This window comes from Ovis canadensis, chromosome 1, assembly GCF_042477335.2.
Source record: "Ovis canadensis isolate MfBH-ARS-UI-01 breed Bighorn chromosome 1, ARS-UI_OviCan_v2, whole genome shotgun sequence".
NCBI lineage: Eukaryota > Metazoa > Chordata > Mammalia > Artiodactyla > Bovidae > Ovis > Ovis canadensis.
The window spans coordinates 24552312-24568523 of NC_091245.1; the positions used below are offsets into that span (position 1 = coordinate 24552312).

Below are 16212 nucleotides of genomic sequence, written 5' to 3' on the forward strand. Positions count from 1 at the left end.
GTATCTATATCTATAGCACATGGCACATTAAGGTGTTCAATAAAGTCCTATTAGCTAAATAAATCTCCAAACATCTTGCTTGAAGAAAGGATAGTGTGAAAGAAGATGAACAGCTTCCCATTCAATGTCTGGGAATAGAAAAGTTAAAATCTCTCTGAGAGATTAAACATGTCAACGACTTGACTTATTCTGGTACCTTGTACCTTATTGGCTTCAACTACAACAAACTTGGTTCTGAAACTTTAAACCTCTTTAGACCGTTAGAGAAGTACAGTGACCACGTAGCTGGTTCTGCTCAGAGTCTGCCAACACTGGATGAGAATGCTGACTTAATTCTAAGACATTACAGTATAAATATAGAGTCATTAATATTTCAAAATCTTGTCAAGAGCCCTAAAAGAGAGGACCCAAATGGTAGTGCATGAGAAACAAAACAAAATGAAATAATTAAGGCAGAAGGGTTTTCAAAAGCAATAAAAAGACTCCAGAACTGAACACTTGAGGAAACCAAGTGGTTCTTATTGCTGCTATGTAAGATCTTAACACAGCCTCATAAAAGAAGTACGATGTTATTTTAAGGTCCCTGTGAGCAGAACAACAGTGATATGCTTTGTTGACAAGATTTGAAGCACACATCTACATATATACCTATTAACAGAAATAAGTGTTTTGTTATTATCCACTCAGGCTGAATTCAGAAACTCACAGCAAAGGTCTGCCTCCTGTTCAGATCCCAGTGTTGAAAGGAAACTGAGAAACAGCAGTATAGTTCATTTTACTTAGTAAAGTAAAAAAAAAAAAAAAAAAAAAGGCCCAGGAAGATATTTTTACCTTTAATAAACAGTTTTGATTATCATCATCAAATGCCTACACTTTTACAAACCTGAGTTTCTCAGCCCAGCATTTATAGAAAATTGCCAAGTATCATTTCTAGATAAAAGCACAATTCAATATTTATGAATAGCTAGCTTTCTATAAATATAGACATTTGGAGATGATCTTCTCACTAGTCATTAAAATTTGAACAGGGATCAAAGCTAGAATAATATTAACAATTCCTTGCATTTGTAGAGTATTCTACAAAATACTATTAATAACAGATGACATTTATTGAGTACTTCGCAAGTGCCAGGCACTTTACATGTAAATTCTCATCATGAATTCAGTTCAGCTCAACAAGCATTCACTTAACACCTACTGTGTGATAGGTGAATAACACTTGGTTTCTGGCTTTAAAAACTCTCATTTTGGTGCGCTCAATCAATGTTGAATGAATAAATGGATGAACAAAGTAATCAGTTTGAATGGCAGTGGGGGATAATAACAATAACACAGGCTCTTCCCCTTAGTATTTATGGTCATGAGAAAGTACTTAACCTATCCTAGCCCCAGTGTCTTCATCTGTAATATACGGATCTTTAAAATAATCTCCCTTGCTTGTTGTGAGAATAGTAACATCAAATATAAAACATCTGACAAAGAACAGATTTTCTCAGTAAGTGGCAGTAGTTATTATTAACATTATCATCATCATTACTATTATTAAGTAATCCTATCCAACTGTCCTCAGCTATACTATAGCAATGGGACAAATCGAACTTTAGAATCCAGAAATATTCACACCATATCTATACAAAGAAACCACAACAAACAAGCAAAACAAGGGAACTCTGCAAAACTGTAGCCCCCAATATCCTCCTGGGTTAGTGTACAATATCTCTGCCCAGGTTAGAAAAGAAAAAACAAAAACAGAGCCAGCTTTATGCTTCCAAAGATGTCATGATAAAATCCAAATAAGACAGGAAGTTTATCTTATCAAATAACAGACTGTACATTTCCTCATAAGAGAATGCTAGTAATTCCAAACATAGAGCCATGGTTTGTTTTTTTTTTTTTTTCCAACATTCTCAAAGAGCAGTGCCTAGAGCCCAGACAATGAACATGCAGAAACTCACTGAACTCTTCTTAGGGCCAGTAGAGCAGATAAATTGGAGTCCTGAGTCATATTCTCCAATCAAAAGGAAATCCATTCTGTGGGTCACTTACCATTTTGGTCTGCTGGTAGATTTCACCATAGGGGCCATCCCATCTCTATAAAGACTTTTAGTTTTGCTGAAGTTAACAATGTTGAAAATGACTCTCTGAGAAAGAAAGGGGAAAAGTTTATCAGAAGACTGTGCTATTCAGGTTGCCCCTTTCTGATAATTAGAACTGGAAATAAAAAGCAGGGTTAAGGGAAACCACATGGACTAGCTACCAACCATGGTGAGAATAAATGATATTCATAGAAATTCAGTGTTCCTGCTAGCTTAGCATAGTAATCAAGAACACAGACTCTGGAATCTGGAAGGCTTAGTTTTAATCCCACTCTACCACTCTCAGTCTGTGACCTTGCCAAGCTACTAAATCTTTCTTTGCCTCAGTTTCCTCATCTGAAAAATTGTGATGATAATGGTACCTAGGGTTACTGATGAGAAATGATTTAATGTATAGTGCTTGGAACTTCGTTTGGTACATAGTGAATGCTATATAAGTTTTAGTTATTTTATTCATTGTGCCTTCTCTCTAGGCTCACCTAGAATTTCTGGGGAAATGAATAATATCATTATAATAACAGTGGTGCATTTGAAGTTCAACAAAACTAAAGATAATAACTTAGAGAAAAATTGAATTTAAAAACTTCTGTAGCTGCTCAGCACCCCTTTGACTACAACTACAGAATGTATGTTTTCTCCCTTTTTGTTATCTTCTGCTAGGGGCCAGGACTACTGGGCTCAATCCTGATCTTCGTATCAGTTTATAGGAGCACAGACACATAGGTGAGTTCCTTCCCTCCCTGGGTCTCACCTTTACAATAGGAGCGTGGAATGTTTTAGATGACTAAAACCCTTCCAGAAGTCTAATAGACTTAAAAGAAATCAAGTCTTTGTTTTAATAAACCACTTTATCACAAGTGAGGAAGACAGATGGGGAAAGAAAAGAGAATTGGGGTTAAAAGACATTTAATGACCACTGAAATAGTCCAAAGGAAAAAGGATGAGGATCAGGGCAAGAGCAGCCTGAATAGTTAGAGAAAATGAAAGACTTTCAAGAGGTTACCATAGGCTGGCCTTTCTGTCTAAAGGCAGTGAAAAACAGAAGCATCAAAATTCATGTATTAATTCACTGAATAAATATTTATTGTGTGAGGTATTAATGTCAAGTGCCAGAAATTGTATACACTTATTTTTTTAATATTCTCTTACAATTATATTAAAATATAAACATCTCCATTTTACAGATGTGGAAACTGAGGTTCAGTGATGTTAATTAACCTGTCTTAAGTTGTGCAATTAACAGATGGAGAACTGATATCTAAACTCAAGGAATAAAAGAGTTAAGACAGCCAAGATCTCTAAGTTATTTGCTAAGGTTCCAATTTCATAACACCAATCAAGTCTGTTTTCCAAAATAAGGGCAAAAATAAATATAAATATAGTGGGCAATTTTTGAAGCCTTTAAAACTTGTTTTCCTTTAAAAATAAAATAGAACCATTTCCTCTGGATTCATATTTGGGACTACCATAAAATGCTTTGTTCTATGAAATAAGGTCTTAGGAATAACTCATGTTTTCCTCCTCAGAGACCTACCCATTGACCTCTCTCTAGGCATTTCAGTTTCCGACCTCTTTTCTGTCATTACGTTAAGTCATCAAGATGTCCAAAGCTATTCCATTATTAATAAACCAGACCTGCCTGTTGTCAGTTCAATTATTTCTCCTAGGGTCTTGGCTACTGTTTGATTTTAAAAAATCACTATCAAGGGGGACAAATGGCCTTTGAATCTCACAGTGCTTAATCCCCCTTTTTTCTTCTGAAATTCCAGATGTCAGATCCATTTCCAATGAATCTGGGAGCCATGATGTACTTTTAGGATCTAGACTAATGCTAAATGCAAGAGGAGATCTAATACAGAAAGAATGTGTATATGTGAAGTTAGAATAAAAAATGAAAAAGTAGAATATTTATTGATCATTCATATCCTACTACTTGTCAAAAACTTTTCCCCAGATATATAAAATATACTATATTATTTAGCTTCTCTATTCATTAAATTGTTCATTTTAGACTAACTTTAGACATCAGGAAATTGACTCTAATAAAGGGTAACTACACCTCCACTCCCAGATCCCAGAACTATTAATTGGTAGAACTGGAACTTAAATCCTAAGTGTCTAGACAATAAATATATTTTCTCTATGATACCAAATGCAGAAAGAAAACAATTTTTCTTTCTTTCTTTTGGCTGCATATCTTGTAGGATCTTAGTTTCCCAACCAGGAATCCAACTCAGGTCACGACAATGAAAATGCCCAGTCCTAACCACTGGACCACCAGGGAATTCATGGACGCATTCTTTTATGATTCTTCACCCATGCATTTTTTTAAATTTATTTTTTAAAACATTTCCATTTTGCATTGGTGTATAGTTGATTAACAAATAATGCCATGATAGTTTCGGGTGAATAGCAAAGGAACTCAGCCATACATACACATGCATCCATTTCTACCCAAACTCCCCTCCCATTTAGGCTGCCACACAACATTGAGCAGAGTTCACTACAATATACAGTAGGTCAGCAGTGTGTACATGTCCACCCCAAACTCCGTAACTATCCCTTCCCTCATTCTTTCCCTTGGCAACCATAAAATCGTTCTTTAAGTCTGTGAGTCATTTTCTGTTTTGTAAGTTTATCATTTCTTTTTAGATCCCACATAAAAGGGATGTCATAGAGTATTTCTCCTTCCTTATCTGACTTACTTCACTCAGTATGACACTCTCTAAGTCCATCCATGTTGCTGCAAATGGCATTATTTTGTTCTTTTTAATGGCTGGGTAATATCACTGTATATATGTATCACATCTTCTTTAGCCTTTTCTCTGTCGATGGACATTTAGGTGGCTTCCATGTCTTTGCTCTTGCAAACAGTGGTGCAATGAACATTGGGATGCCTGTATCCTTTCATCCTGTTTTTTTCCAGATAAATGCCCAGGTGTGGGATTGTAAGGTCATATGGTAGCTCTATTTTGAGTTTTTAAGGGAAAAAAAAAAACTGTAGTAGTCACTGTACCAATTTACATTCCTACCAACAGTGTTGGAAGGTTCTCTTCTCGTCACATGCTCTCCAGCCTTTATGGTTTGTGGATTTTTTAATCATAGCCATTCTGAGTGGTGTGAGATGGTATCTCATTGTAGTTTTGATTTCCATTTCTCTAATAATTAGCGATGTTGAATATCTTTTCATGTGTCTCTTGTCCATCTGTATATCTTCCTTGAAGAAATGTCTATTTAGGTAGGTGTTCTGCTTGTTCTGATTGAGATATTTGTTTTGATGCTGTTAAGCATCATAAGCAGTTTGTAAATTTTGTAGACTAATCTCTTGCCGGTCACATCATTTGCAAATATTTTCTCCCAATCTACGGTTGTCTTTCTGTTTTGTTTATTCTTTCCTTTAGGGTGAAAACTCTTTTGAGTTTAAGTAAGTCCCATTTGTTCACTTTTGTTTTTATTTACATTATTCTGGGAGATGGATCAAAAATTACTACAATTTATGTCAGAGAGTATTCTGCCCATGTTTTCCTCTAGGAGTTTTATGGTGTCCAGTCTCTCAGCCTTTAATCAATTTTCAAATTATTTTTGTGTATTCTACCTGTGCATTTTTGAAAATGTTTTGTAGGTTATTTAGCAAGGCAGCATGTGGTTGTGAGAATCAATGGTATTTGGAAGCAAGCAGTGCAGGAAATCTTGGCTTCCGTATTTTTTAGTTATTTGGCAGTTATTTACTCAAAATACATTGGATAAAACTACATCTATGAGGTAATGGTAACAGCAACAACTATAATAATAACTAACCATTTCTGAGACTTTCTATGCACCTAATTCTAACCTGTGCTTGCTAAGTCATGCTAAATCACTTCAGTTATGTCTGACTCTGTGCGACCCTATGGACTGCCAGTCTCTGTTCATGGGGTTCTCCAGGCAAGAATACTGGAGCGGGTTGCCATGGCTTTTTCCAGAGGATCTTCCTGACCCAGAGATCGAATCCGCATCTCTTACATCTAATTGCATCGGCAGGTGGGTTCTTTACCACTAACGCCAAAATCACCTGGACAGTTTTTAAGTTACTAGAGATGCATGGACCTCATCCTATGGACCTCATCCTAAGCTTCCCTGGTGGCTCAGTTGGTAAAGAGTCTACTTGCAATGTGGGTGACCTGGTTTTTATCCCTGGGTTAGGAAAATCCCCTAGAGAAGGAAATGGCAACCCACTCCAGAATTCTTGCCTTCGAGAATTCCATGGACAGAGGAGACTGGTGAGCTACAGGCCATGGGATCACAGAGTTGGACATAATTGAGTGACTAACTTTCACTTCCGCTTTTCATCCTAAAGCTGATATCTGATGTATTAGCTCACTTGTTTTGAGAATAATTAATTTTTGAGACAGGGACAATTTATTACCTCTTTAGGGTGAGGCAAGTGGTATCAAGAATAAGTAACTCAAAATTACTTGTAGTTTGTAGTAGAGTTAGAATTTGAACCAAGTCCATTGACTCAAGAGAATAAGATCTTGGACTTTCCAGATAGATATATCTGAGACTGAAACCTAGCTCCTCACTGATTTTGTGAACTTGGGTAAGATAATTACTCATTTTTGATACTGTTTTAAAAATCAATCTGGGATTGAGATGATAATACCATCCTAACAAAGTTGTTATAAGAATCTGTGAATTATATAAGTAATCAACTGGCACATTACATCTAGATAAGAATAAGAATTTGATATTTATTAAACTTCCTCCCTTATCTTTGACAAAACTAGATCTTTCAGTTTTTTACAGCTTCCTTCCTTCTCTCTTTCCTTCTTTTTTTCCCCCAACCCTTCCTTCCATTATTTCTCCATTATTTCTTTTTCTATATTAAAAAAATTAACCCAGGCTTCTTGTTTTAGTAATAGGATGCTGGAGAAGGCAATGGCACCCTACTCCCAGTACTCTTGCCTGGAAAATCCCATGGACGGAGGAGCCTGGTAGGCTGTAGTCCATGGGGTCACTAAGAGTCAGACACGACTGAGCGACTTCACTTTCACTTTTCACTTTCATGCATTGGAGAAGGAAATGGCAACCCACTCCAGTGTTCTTGCCTGGAGAATCTCAGGGACGGGGGAGCATGGTGGGCTGCAGTCTATGGGGTCGCACAGAGTCGGACACAACTGAAGCGTCTTAGCAGGAGCAGCAGCAGCTCTAAATTGAAGCTTTATAAATGGTGACCTATAGCACGAGCTCTCAAGGTAGTCTTGTGTGAGGCCTGGAGCTCTGCCCATCATGACTAAGGGGCTCATGGTCCTATGGAGGAATACAAGAACTCCACCCCAGGTATAAGCGAAGGAGTGGTGCAGTGTTGCTGACGGTGTAGTAAGGAGCCTTCATGCAGTCCCAGACAGTGGCTTTAATTCTTTTTCTTCCCATATAGTCAATACTTTGCCCAATCAAGAGTAAATTTTCCACTTATTGGTGTCCAAGCTGTCCCAAGGACTATTCTAAATAGACCTGAATATTCTACAAATTATAGAGCCATAATTATTTTAAAACTTTTCATTACTTTTTTCTTGTTTAATAGCTAAGTCGTGCCCAACTTATTGCAATCCCATGGGCTACTGCCCACCAAACTCCTCTGTCCATGGAATTCTCCAGGCAAGAATACTGGAGTGGGTTGCTAGTCCCTTCTTCAGGAGATCCTCCCAAGTCAGGGATGGAATTCAAGTCTCCTGCATTGCAGGCAGATTCTTTACCACTCAGCTACCAAAAAAGCCTTAAATCAGTATAATATTGAAAGTTTGATTAGATTTTACTATCACTTGATTTTTATAAGAAATTTCAATATTGCAATTATAAGTGAAAAAAGGAGAACTATTAGATACTCTAATATAATTTCACATGGTTTGTATATTTGAATAGTTTAAAATTTTTTATCACTTTATTGTGGGAAGAGTTTCTTATTAATGTTAAGTCTTGATCAGGAATTTCATATATTCATTTCAGAAATCAAAACCTCATACAAAAATGGAAAGTTCAATGGACAAAAACTAAAGTATTTCAATTAAAAATTTGAAGATTAAAAAAATAGGATTTGATTTCCTCTGTGTATTTTGTTGTTTTATTTTAAAATTTTGGTTAATTTCTTTGTTTAATCAAGCTTTATATGGTCATCCTATAAACACTCCCAGGTATTACAACATTCTGCATAGGTATCATCTTCCCTATATGTTTAAATGTTATTTTCTCTGTGTGCACGAAAGTGAAAACAGTTGGAGAATACAGCCCTGGATAACCTTCCACAAACTGCCAGAAACTATAGGATATTTAAGAACATTATATACATGAAGAGCTCCTAATAAATAAAAAGAAATCCACAGATGCTGGAAAAATAGATGTACAAAAGGCAGATTACTGGTCTTGGTAACTAAGAACTTAGATTTTTTTAAATCTATGCAAGAACAGTAAAAGAGGCTCTGAATCTGTTTGAGGAAGGCTATCTGACATGAGTGAAAGTGAAAGTGAAGTCACTCAGTCGTGTCTGACTCTTTGCAACCCCATGGACTGTAGCCTGCCAAACTCCTCCACCCCTGGGATTTTCCAGACAAGAATACTGGAGTGGGTCGCCACTAGTCTCCTGCACGGCAGGCAGACTCTACTGTCTGAGCCAGCAGGGAAGCCTTCATGAGATGGGAAGCATCTGACATGAGATGCTTTCATAAATATAGGACCCTCAAAATGATATAATATTAGTGGAATTATGACCTAGAAAGAAATCATTCACTAACAATGGGAGATGACAGAGATACATGTGTATCTATTCCTAGATCTTGGGGTAGAAAATAATTTTAAAACATGGGCCAGAACACTTTTAGGTTTCAGTTTGAATTTACACCACCTGCTTAAGAATTGGGGCTTCCCTGGTGACTGGATTCAGTGGTAAAATATCCACCTGCCAAGCAGGAGATGCAGGAGTCACAAGTTTGATCCTTGAATCAGAAAGATCCCCTGGAGAAGGAAATAGCAACCCACTCCAGTATTCTTGCCTGAAAAATCCCATGGACAGAGGAACCTGAAGGCTACAGTCCAGTGGTGTTGTAAAGAGTCCAGCACAACTGAGCATGCATGCACACTTAAGAATCCAGGCCAAACATTTACAATAAATTTTGTTACAGGGCTTCCCTGATAGTTCAGTTGGTAAAGAATACACCTGCAATGCAGGAGACCCCGATTGGATTCCTGGGTTGGGAAGATCCCCTGAAGAAGGGAAAGGCTACCCACTGCAATATTCTGGCCTGGAGAATTCCATGGACTGTATAGTTCATGGGGTTACAAAGAGTCGGACAGGACTGAGCAACTTTCACTTTCACTTCATTACAGGAATATATCCCTGGAGCACCTGGTTTAAGCAATAAAAGAATACTCTTGATTTGAATGCACACATTTTCAGCCTAGGCACACAGAATTTCCATAATGAAGCCCTAAAGAGGTCAACCTTTCACATACATGTATAAAACATAAAAGAAAACAATCCACACTAAAAGTGAGAATCAGTCAGAGAAATAGACAACTGAATTAGACAACAAAGAGCATCAGTCATAAAACTATCTGGTGAACTATAGAGAAAGTACTTTTTAAGTGATCAAAAAAAAAAAAAAGAATGTTCAAATACATGAGAACAGAACAAAACACAGTAAGTTTTTTTAATGCCAGAAATAGTCTAGAAAAAATTATAAAGTGTTTTTAGAAATTATAAAAGATAAAAAATTCAGTAGACAGGTTAAGATGCAGAATGGATAAAATTTTCAAAATTCAACAGTGAGAATTCAATAGTGAGAAAATATGAAAAGAGACACAGAAGGAATAAATAAAAATATGTATCTGATAAGAGTTCTAAGAAGAGAGACAAGAGAAACTGGGAGAGGAAAAATCCACAGAGAAAAGACTGAATATATTCAAGAACTGAAGAAAGACAGGAATATTCAGATTTAGGAATCACCAGTCCATCCAAAGTAAGATGTTTTAAAATCTAGATATAGACACATCATAGTGAAACTATTGAATACAAAACACCAAAAATGAAGAGCATGTTTTCAAAACTAATAAAAGAAAATAAAAATTATGTACAAAGGAACAGAAGTTAAACTTAAGGAAATTTAATACCAGCAACATGAGAAATCAGAAAATAATGGTATAACATCACCCAAGAAAAAGGGTATAATAAATTTTCAAACAAAGCCTAAGAAGTTTGTCAATTTCAGATTTCAGTGAAGGAGCTACTAAAAGACGAATTTCAGAAGAAGAAATTGACCACAAAAGGTAACAATGGCAAGAAGCAACATTGGGCAGAGAAACAAGTAAATATAAATAAGAACTGACTAAAACTATAACAATATTAATTTTTAGAGCTGTTAAAAATTTTGCCCAAAACACTGGTTAGTAAAGTAGATGATGGTGAAATGGAGAGAGGCAAAATCAGAGTTAAAGTATTTTAAGGTCTTTCTATGATTTCAAAGGAGGATAGGGGAGCCAATTAACTTAATGAAAGTGAAAGTGTCAGTCACTCAGTCCTGTGTCTGACTCTCTGAGACCCCATGGACTGTAGCACAACAGGCTTCTCTGTCGATGGAATTTTCCAGACAAGAATACTGGAATGGGTAGTCATTACTTATTCCAAGGGATCTTCCTGACCCAGGAATTAAACAGAGGTCTCCTGCATTGCAGGCAGATTCTTTACGGTCTGAACCACAAGGGAAGCCCTAATTAATTTAATTGTTTTAAACAAGAATGTGACAATCAAGAGTACTCACTATAACAATAGAAACAAGATTAATAAATTCCAAATGAGTTTTAAGAAACGAGAGAGAGAGAGAGAGAATAAAGACAGCATGATAAACATAATAGAAGATATTATAGGGAATAAAAAGAAAAGAGAAACATTACTGAAAACTCAAAATGACAGTAAAAGTAATTCTAAATATCTATAAACACAGATATTGAAAACTGACAAATTTATTTGTTAAAAATCCGATTAGAAAAATCTACACTTATCATCTTTCCCAGAGACAAGTGTAAGAAATAATGGCACAAAATTTTGAAATTGAAAACTTAGAAAAAGATATAAAAGACATAACATGAAAACACTAAAGGAAAGTTGTTAGAGTTATGGCAGTATGAGATATTGATTTTTCCTCTAAACATATTGAGGAAAAATGTAAAATTAAGGATATAATCACCATATAAAAGCAAATATTCTACATGAAGATCAACTTTAAATTTGTATGCACCTAATAAAAGCTAACCTGCCTCTTGAGAAACCTATATGCAGGTCAGGAACAACAGTTAGAAAGGGACATGGAACAACAGACTGGGTACAAATAGGAAAAGGAGTACATCAAGGCTGTATATTGTCACCCTGCTTATTTAACTTATATGCAGAGTACATCATGAGATACACTGGGCTGGAAGAAGCACAAGCTGGAATCAAGATTGCTGGGATAAAGATCAATAACTTCAGATATGCAGATGACACCACCCTTATGGCAGAAAGTGAAGAGGAACTAAAAAGCCTCTTGATGAATGTGAAAGAGGAGAGTGAAAAAGCTGGCTTAAAGCTTAACATTCAGAAAACTAAGATTATGGCATTTGGTCCCATCACTTCATGGCAAATAGATGGAAAAACAGTGGAAACCGTGTCAGACTATTTTTCTGGGCTCCAAAATCACTGCAGATGGTAACTGCAGCCATGAAATTAAAAGATGCTTATTCCTTGGAAGGAAAGTTATGACCAACCTAGATAGCATATTCAAAAGCAGAGACATTACTTTGCCAACAAAGGTCTGTCTAGTCAAGGCTATGGTTTTTCCAGTGGTCATGTATAGATGTGAGAGTTGGACTGTGAAGAAAGCTGAGCACTGAAGAATTGATGCCTTTGAACTGTAGTGCTGGAGAAGACTCTTGAGAATCCCTTGGATTGCAAGAAGATCCAACCAGTCCATTCTAAAGAAGATCAGCCCTGCGTGTTCTTTGGAAGGATTAATGTTAAAGCTGAAACTCCAGTACTTTGGCCACCTCATGTGAAGAGTTGACTCATTGGAAAAGACTCTGATGCTGGGAGGGATTGGGGCAGGAGGAGAAGGGGATGACAGTGGATGAGATGGCTGGATGGCATCACTGACTCAATGGACGTGAGTCTGTGTGAGCTCCAAGAGTTGGTGATAGACAGGGAGGCCTGGCATGCTGCAATTCATGGAGTCGCAAAGAGTTGGACATGACTGAGCAACTGAAATGAAATGAACTGAACTGAATAAGAGCATAAAATCTATAAAATAAAAAATTGACAACACCACAAGTAAAAACTGACTGAGCCACAATGATTAATCTCAGTAGTTGATACTGTAAATAACCAAAAATTCTGAAGGCTATAGAAAACCAAAAACTTCCAATTTCATAAGCTTCAGCTTCCCTGGTGGCTCAGATGGTAAAGAATCTGCCTGAAATGTGGAAGAAGAGGGTTAAATTCCTGGGTCAGGAAGATCCCCTTGGAGAAGGAATTGGCAACTCACTCCAGTATTCTTGCCTGGAAAATTCCATGGATAGAGGAGCCTGGCTAGCTACAGTCTAAGGGGTTGCAAAGAGTTGGGCATGACTGAGCAACTAATATTGAAAGATCACTTATTAAAATCTATGAAACTTTCCACATACACAATTAGAGAATAAACTTTTTTTCAAGTAATAAGAGATATTTGTAAAAGATTAAGTACGTACATATCATTACAAAACAAATCTCAACAAATATCAAAAGAATTCATATTCTTCTAATCACAACTTCCCACTATCCAGTGATAAAATCATAAATCCGGTACAAAAAAAGTTGACCCCAAACTCTCAAACATTTTGAAATTTTTATATACTCTTCTTATTTTCTTATGTATCAAAGAAGAAATAATGAGAGGAAGTACAAAGTATTTAACCTGGATGATTGATTCAGCACTATATAGCAGAGCAGTGTCACACAGAAAAAATATATATACAGAGAAATTAAAATTTACCCCTATTGTCTATACTAGAAACGAAGAAAGATTGAAAAAGAGAGTGCCGAGTACTTAAAAAGTTAAGAAACAAACAGAAAATAATTCATACCAAAGAATCTCAGAAATGGAAAGCATTGGAAGTACTTGGGATGCCAGTCTGAGCTTGGTTCATACTCCTTGTAAAGAAAAATTAAGTCTCAAATTCCTTCTCTCACATCAACACCCAAATCACTCTTCATCCATCATGACAGGAAACTAGAGGCTCATTCTCTGGAGAGGTGGAAGAGATTCCAGATTCAAATTCCAGAATACTGAAAGTCAAGCTTATCTCTATAGACAGTGGTTTACAAAAATATATTCTGTGGGAAAATTAACTCAATCAAAGATAAAGGATATACAAATATTAGCATGGGAGATTCCCCCAAGGAAATAGATCAGCATAGTCCAAACATGTATTTAGAACCTCTATTTCAAAATTTAATGGCAACCTTTTACTGATGAAAGACATCAATAGAAACAGAGACCAAAGCAGCGAAGTGAAGGTATGATGGGGGTTGGGGAGGGGGGACAGAAACAATTTGCAAAAGGTGCATTAAATATCAATTTAACAGAAAAAGAAGAAATAATTATTAGCAAAAGGCCAGAGGCAGATGGAATTGTTACAGAACAGATAATTTTAATCATATATCACAAGACTCATCTGAATTAATAGTTGGAAGTGAAAGCTCAGTCGGGTCTGACTCTTTGCAACCCCATGTACTGTAGACTACTACACTCCTCTGTCCATTGGGTTTTCTAGGCAAAAGTACTGGAGTGGGTTGCCATTTCCTTCTCTAGAGGATCTTCCCAACCCAGGGATTGAACCCAGGTCTCCCACATTGTAGGCAGACGCTTTACCATCTGAGCCACCAGGGAAGTCCTAGTTAAATATTCATAATAAAAGACTAAATATTATTTTAACCAAAAGATGACATAAATATGTGGAGGAGGAGAAGTGCTTATATTTTGTAGCAGAACTATTAAAGGATGAAAACATCATCTCATAATACAAAGTAGGTAAATACTACTGAAAACTAAAATGACTAGAGAATAGCTGTATAGAAGTTTTATTTAGAAATACAGAAGTAATATCAGAAGAAACAATGATACACCACATTTACAAAATAAAAGATAAAAACCATATGATTATCTCAATAGATGCAGAGAAAGCCTTTGACAAAATACAACATCCATTTATGATAGAAACCCTCCAGAAAGCAGGCATAGAAGGAACATACCTCAACATAATAAAGGCCATATTTGATAAACGGAGAAGGAAATGGCAACCCACTCCAGTACTCTTGCCTGGAAAATCCCATGGATGGAGGAGCCTGGAAGGCTGCAGTCCATGAGGTCGCTAAGTTGGACATGACTGAGCGACTCCACTTTCACTTTTCACTTTCATGCATTGGAGAAGGAAATGGCAACCCACTCCAGTGCTCTTGCCTAGAGGATCCCAGGGACGGGGGAGCCTGGTGGGCTGTCGTCTATGGGGTCACACAGAGTCGGACATGACTGAAGTGACTTAGCAATGATAAACCCACAGCAAACATTCTCAATGCTGAAAAATTGAAAGCATTTCCCCTAAAGTTGGGAAGAAGACAAGAGTGCCCACTCTCACCACTACTATTTAACATAGTTTTGGAAGTTTTAGCCACAGCAATCAGAGAAGAAAAAGAAATAAAAGGAATCTAGACTGGAAAAGAAGAAGTAAAACTCTCACTGTTTTCAGATGAGATGATCCTTTAAATAGAAAACCCTAAAGATTCCACCAGAAAATTACTAGAGCTAATCAATGAATATAGTAAAGTTGCAGGATATAAAATTAGCACACAGAAATCCCTTGCATTCCTATACACTAGCAATGAGAAAAAAGAAAGAGAAATTAAGGGAACAATCCCATACACCATTGCAACAAAAAGAATAGTATACTTAGGAATAAATCTATCTAAAGAAACAAAAGACCTATATATAGAAAACTATAAAACAGTGATGAAAGAAATCGATAATGACACAAATAGATGGAGAAAGATACCATGTTCATGGATCAAAAGAATCAATATAGTGAAAATGAGTATACTACTCAAAGCAATCTATAGATTCAATGCAATCCCCATGAAGCCAGCAATGGTATTTTTCAGAGAACTAGAAGAAATAATTTCACAATTTGTATGGAAATACAAAAAACCTCAAATAGCCAAAGCAATCTTGAGAAAGAAGAATGGAACTGGAGGAATCAACCTGCCTGACTTCAGGCTCTACTACAAAGCCACAGTCATCAAGACAGTATGGTACTGGCACAAAGACAGAAACATAGATCAATGGAACAAAATAGAAAGCCCAGAGATAAACCCATGCACCTCTAAAGACCTTATGTTTGACAAAGGAGGCAAGAATATACAATGGAGATAAGACAATCTCTTTAACAAGTGGTGATGGGAAAACTGGTCAACCATTTGTAAAAGAATGAAACTAGAACATTTTCTAACACCATACACAAAAATAAACTCAAAATTGATCAAAGATCTAAATGTAAGACCAGAAACTATAAAACCCCTAGAGGAAAACATAGGCAAAACACTCTCTGATGTAAATCATATCAGGATTCTCTATGACCCACCTCAGAGTAATGGAAATAAAAGCAAAAATAAACAAATGGGACCTAATTAAACTTAAAAGCTTTTGCACAATGAGGGAAACTATAAGCAAAGTGAAAATGCAGCCTTCAGAATGGGAGAAAATAATAGCATATGAAGCAACTGACAAAGAATTAATCTCAAAAATACACAAGCAACTCCTGGAGCTCAATTCCAGAAAAATAAGTGACCCAATCAAAAAATAGGCCAAAGAACTAAACAGACATTTCTCTAAAGAAGACATACAGATGGCTAACATGCACCTGAAAAGATGCTCAACATTATTCATTATCAGAGAAATGTAAATCAAAACCACAGTGAGGTATCATCTCACACTGGTCAGAATGGCTGCTATCAAAAAGTCTACAAATAATAAATGCTGGAGCGGGTGTGGAGAAAAAGGAATCCTCTTACACCGTTGCTGGGAAT

The 16212-nt window shown here is 36.5% G+C and overlaps 1 protein-coding gene across 1 annotated transcript in view; it reads right to left on the reverse strand.

Annotated features, from left to right (window-relative positions):
* The window catches only part of AGBL4 (AGBL carboxypeptidase 4), a 1455026-nt gene that overhangs the window by 797285 nt on the left and 641529 nt on the right, over positions 1–16212 (reverse strand). Inside the window, exon 4 of the mRNA XM_069590969.1 lies at positions 2047–2141. Coding sequence (XP_069447070.1) covers positions 2047–2141 — 95 coding nt within the window. The remainder of the gene's footprint in view (positions 1–2046; positions 2142–16212) is intronic.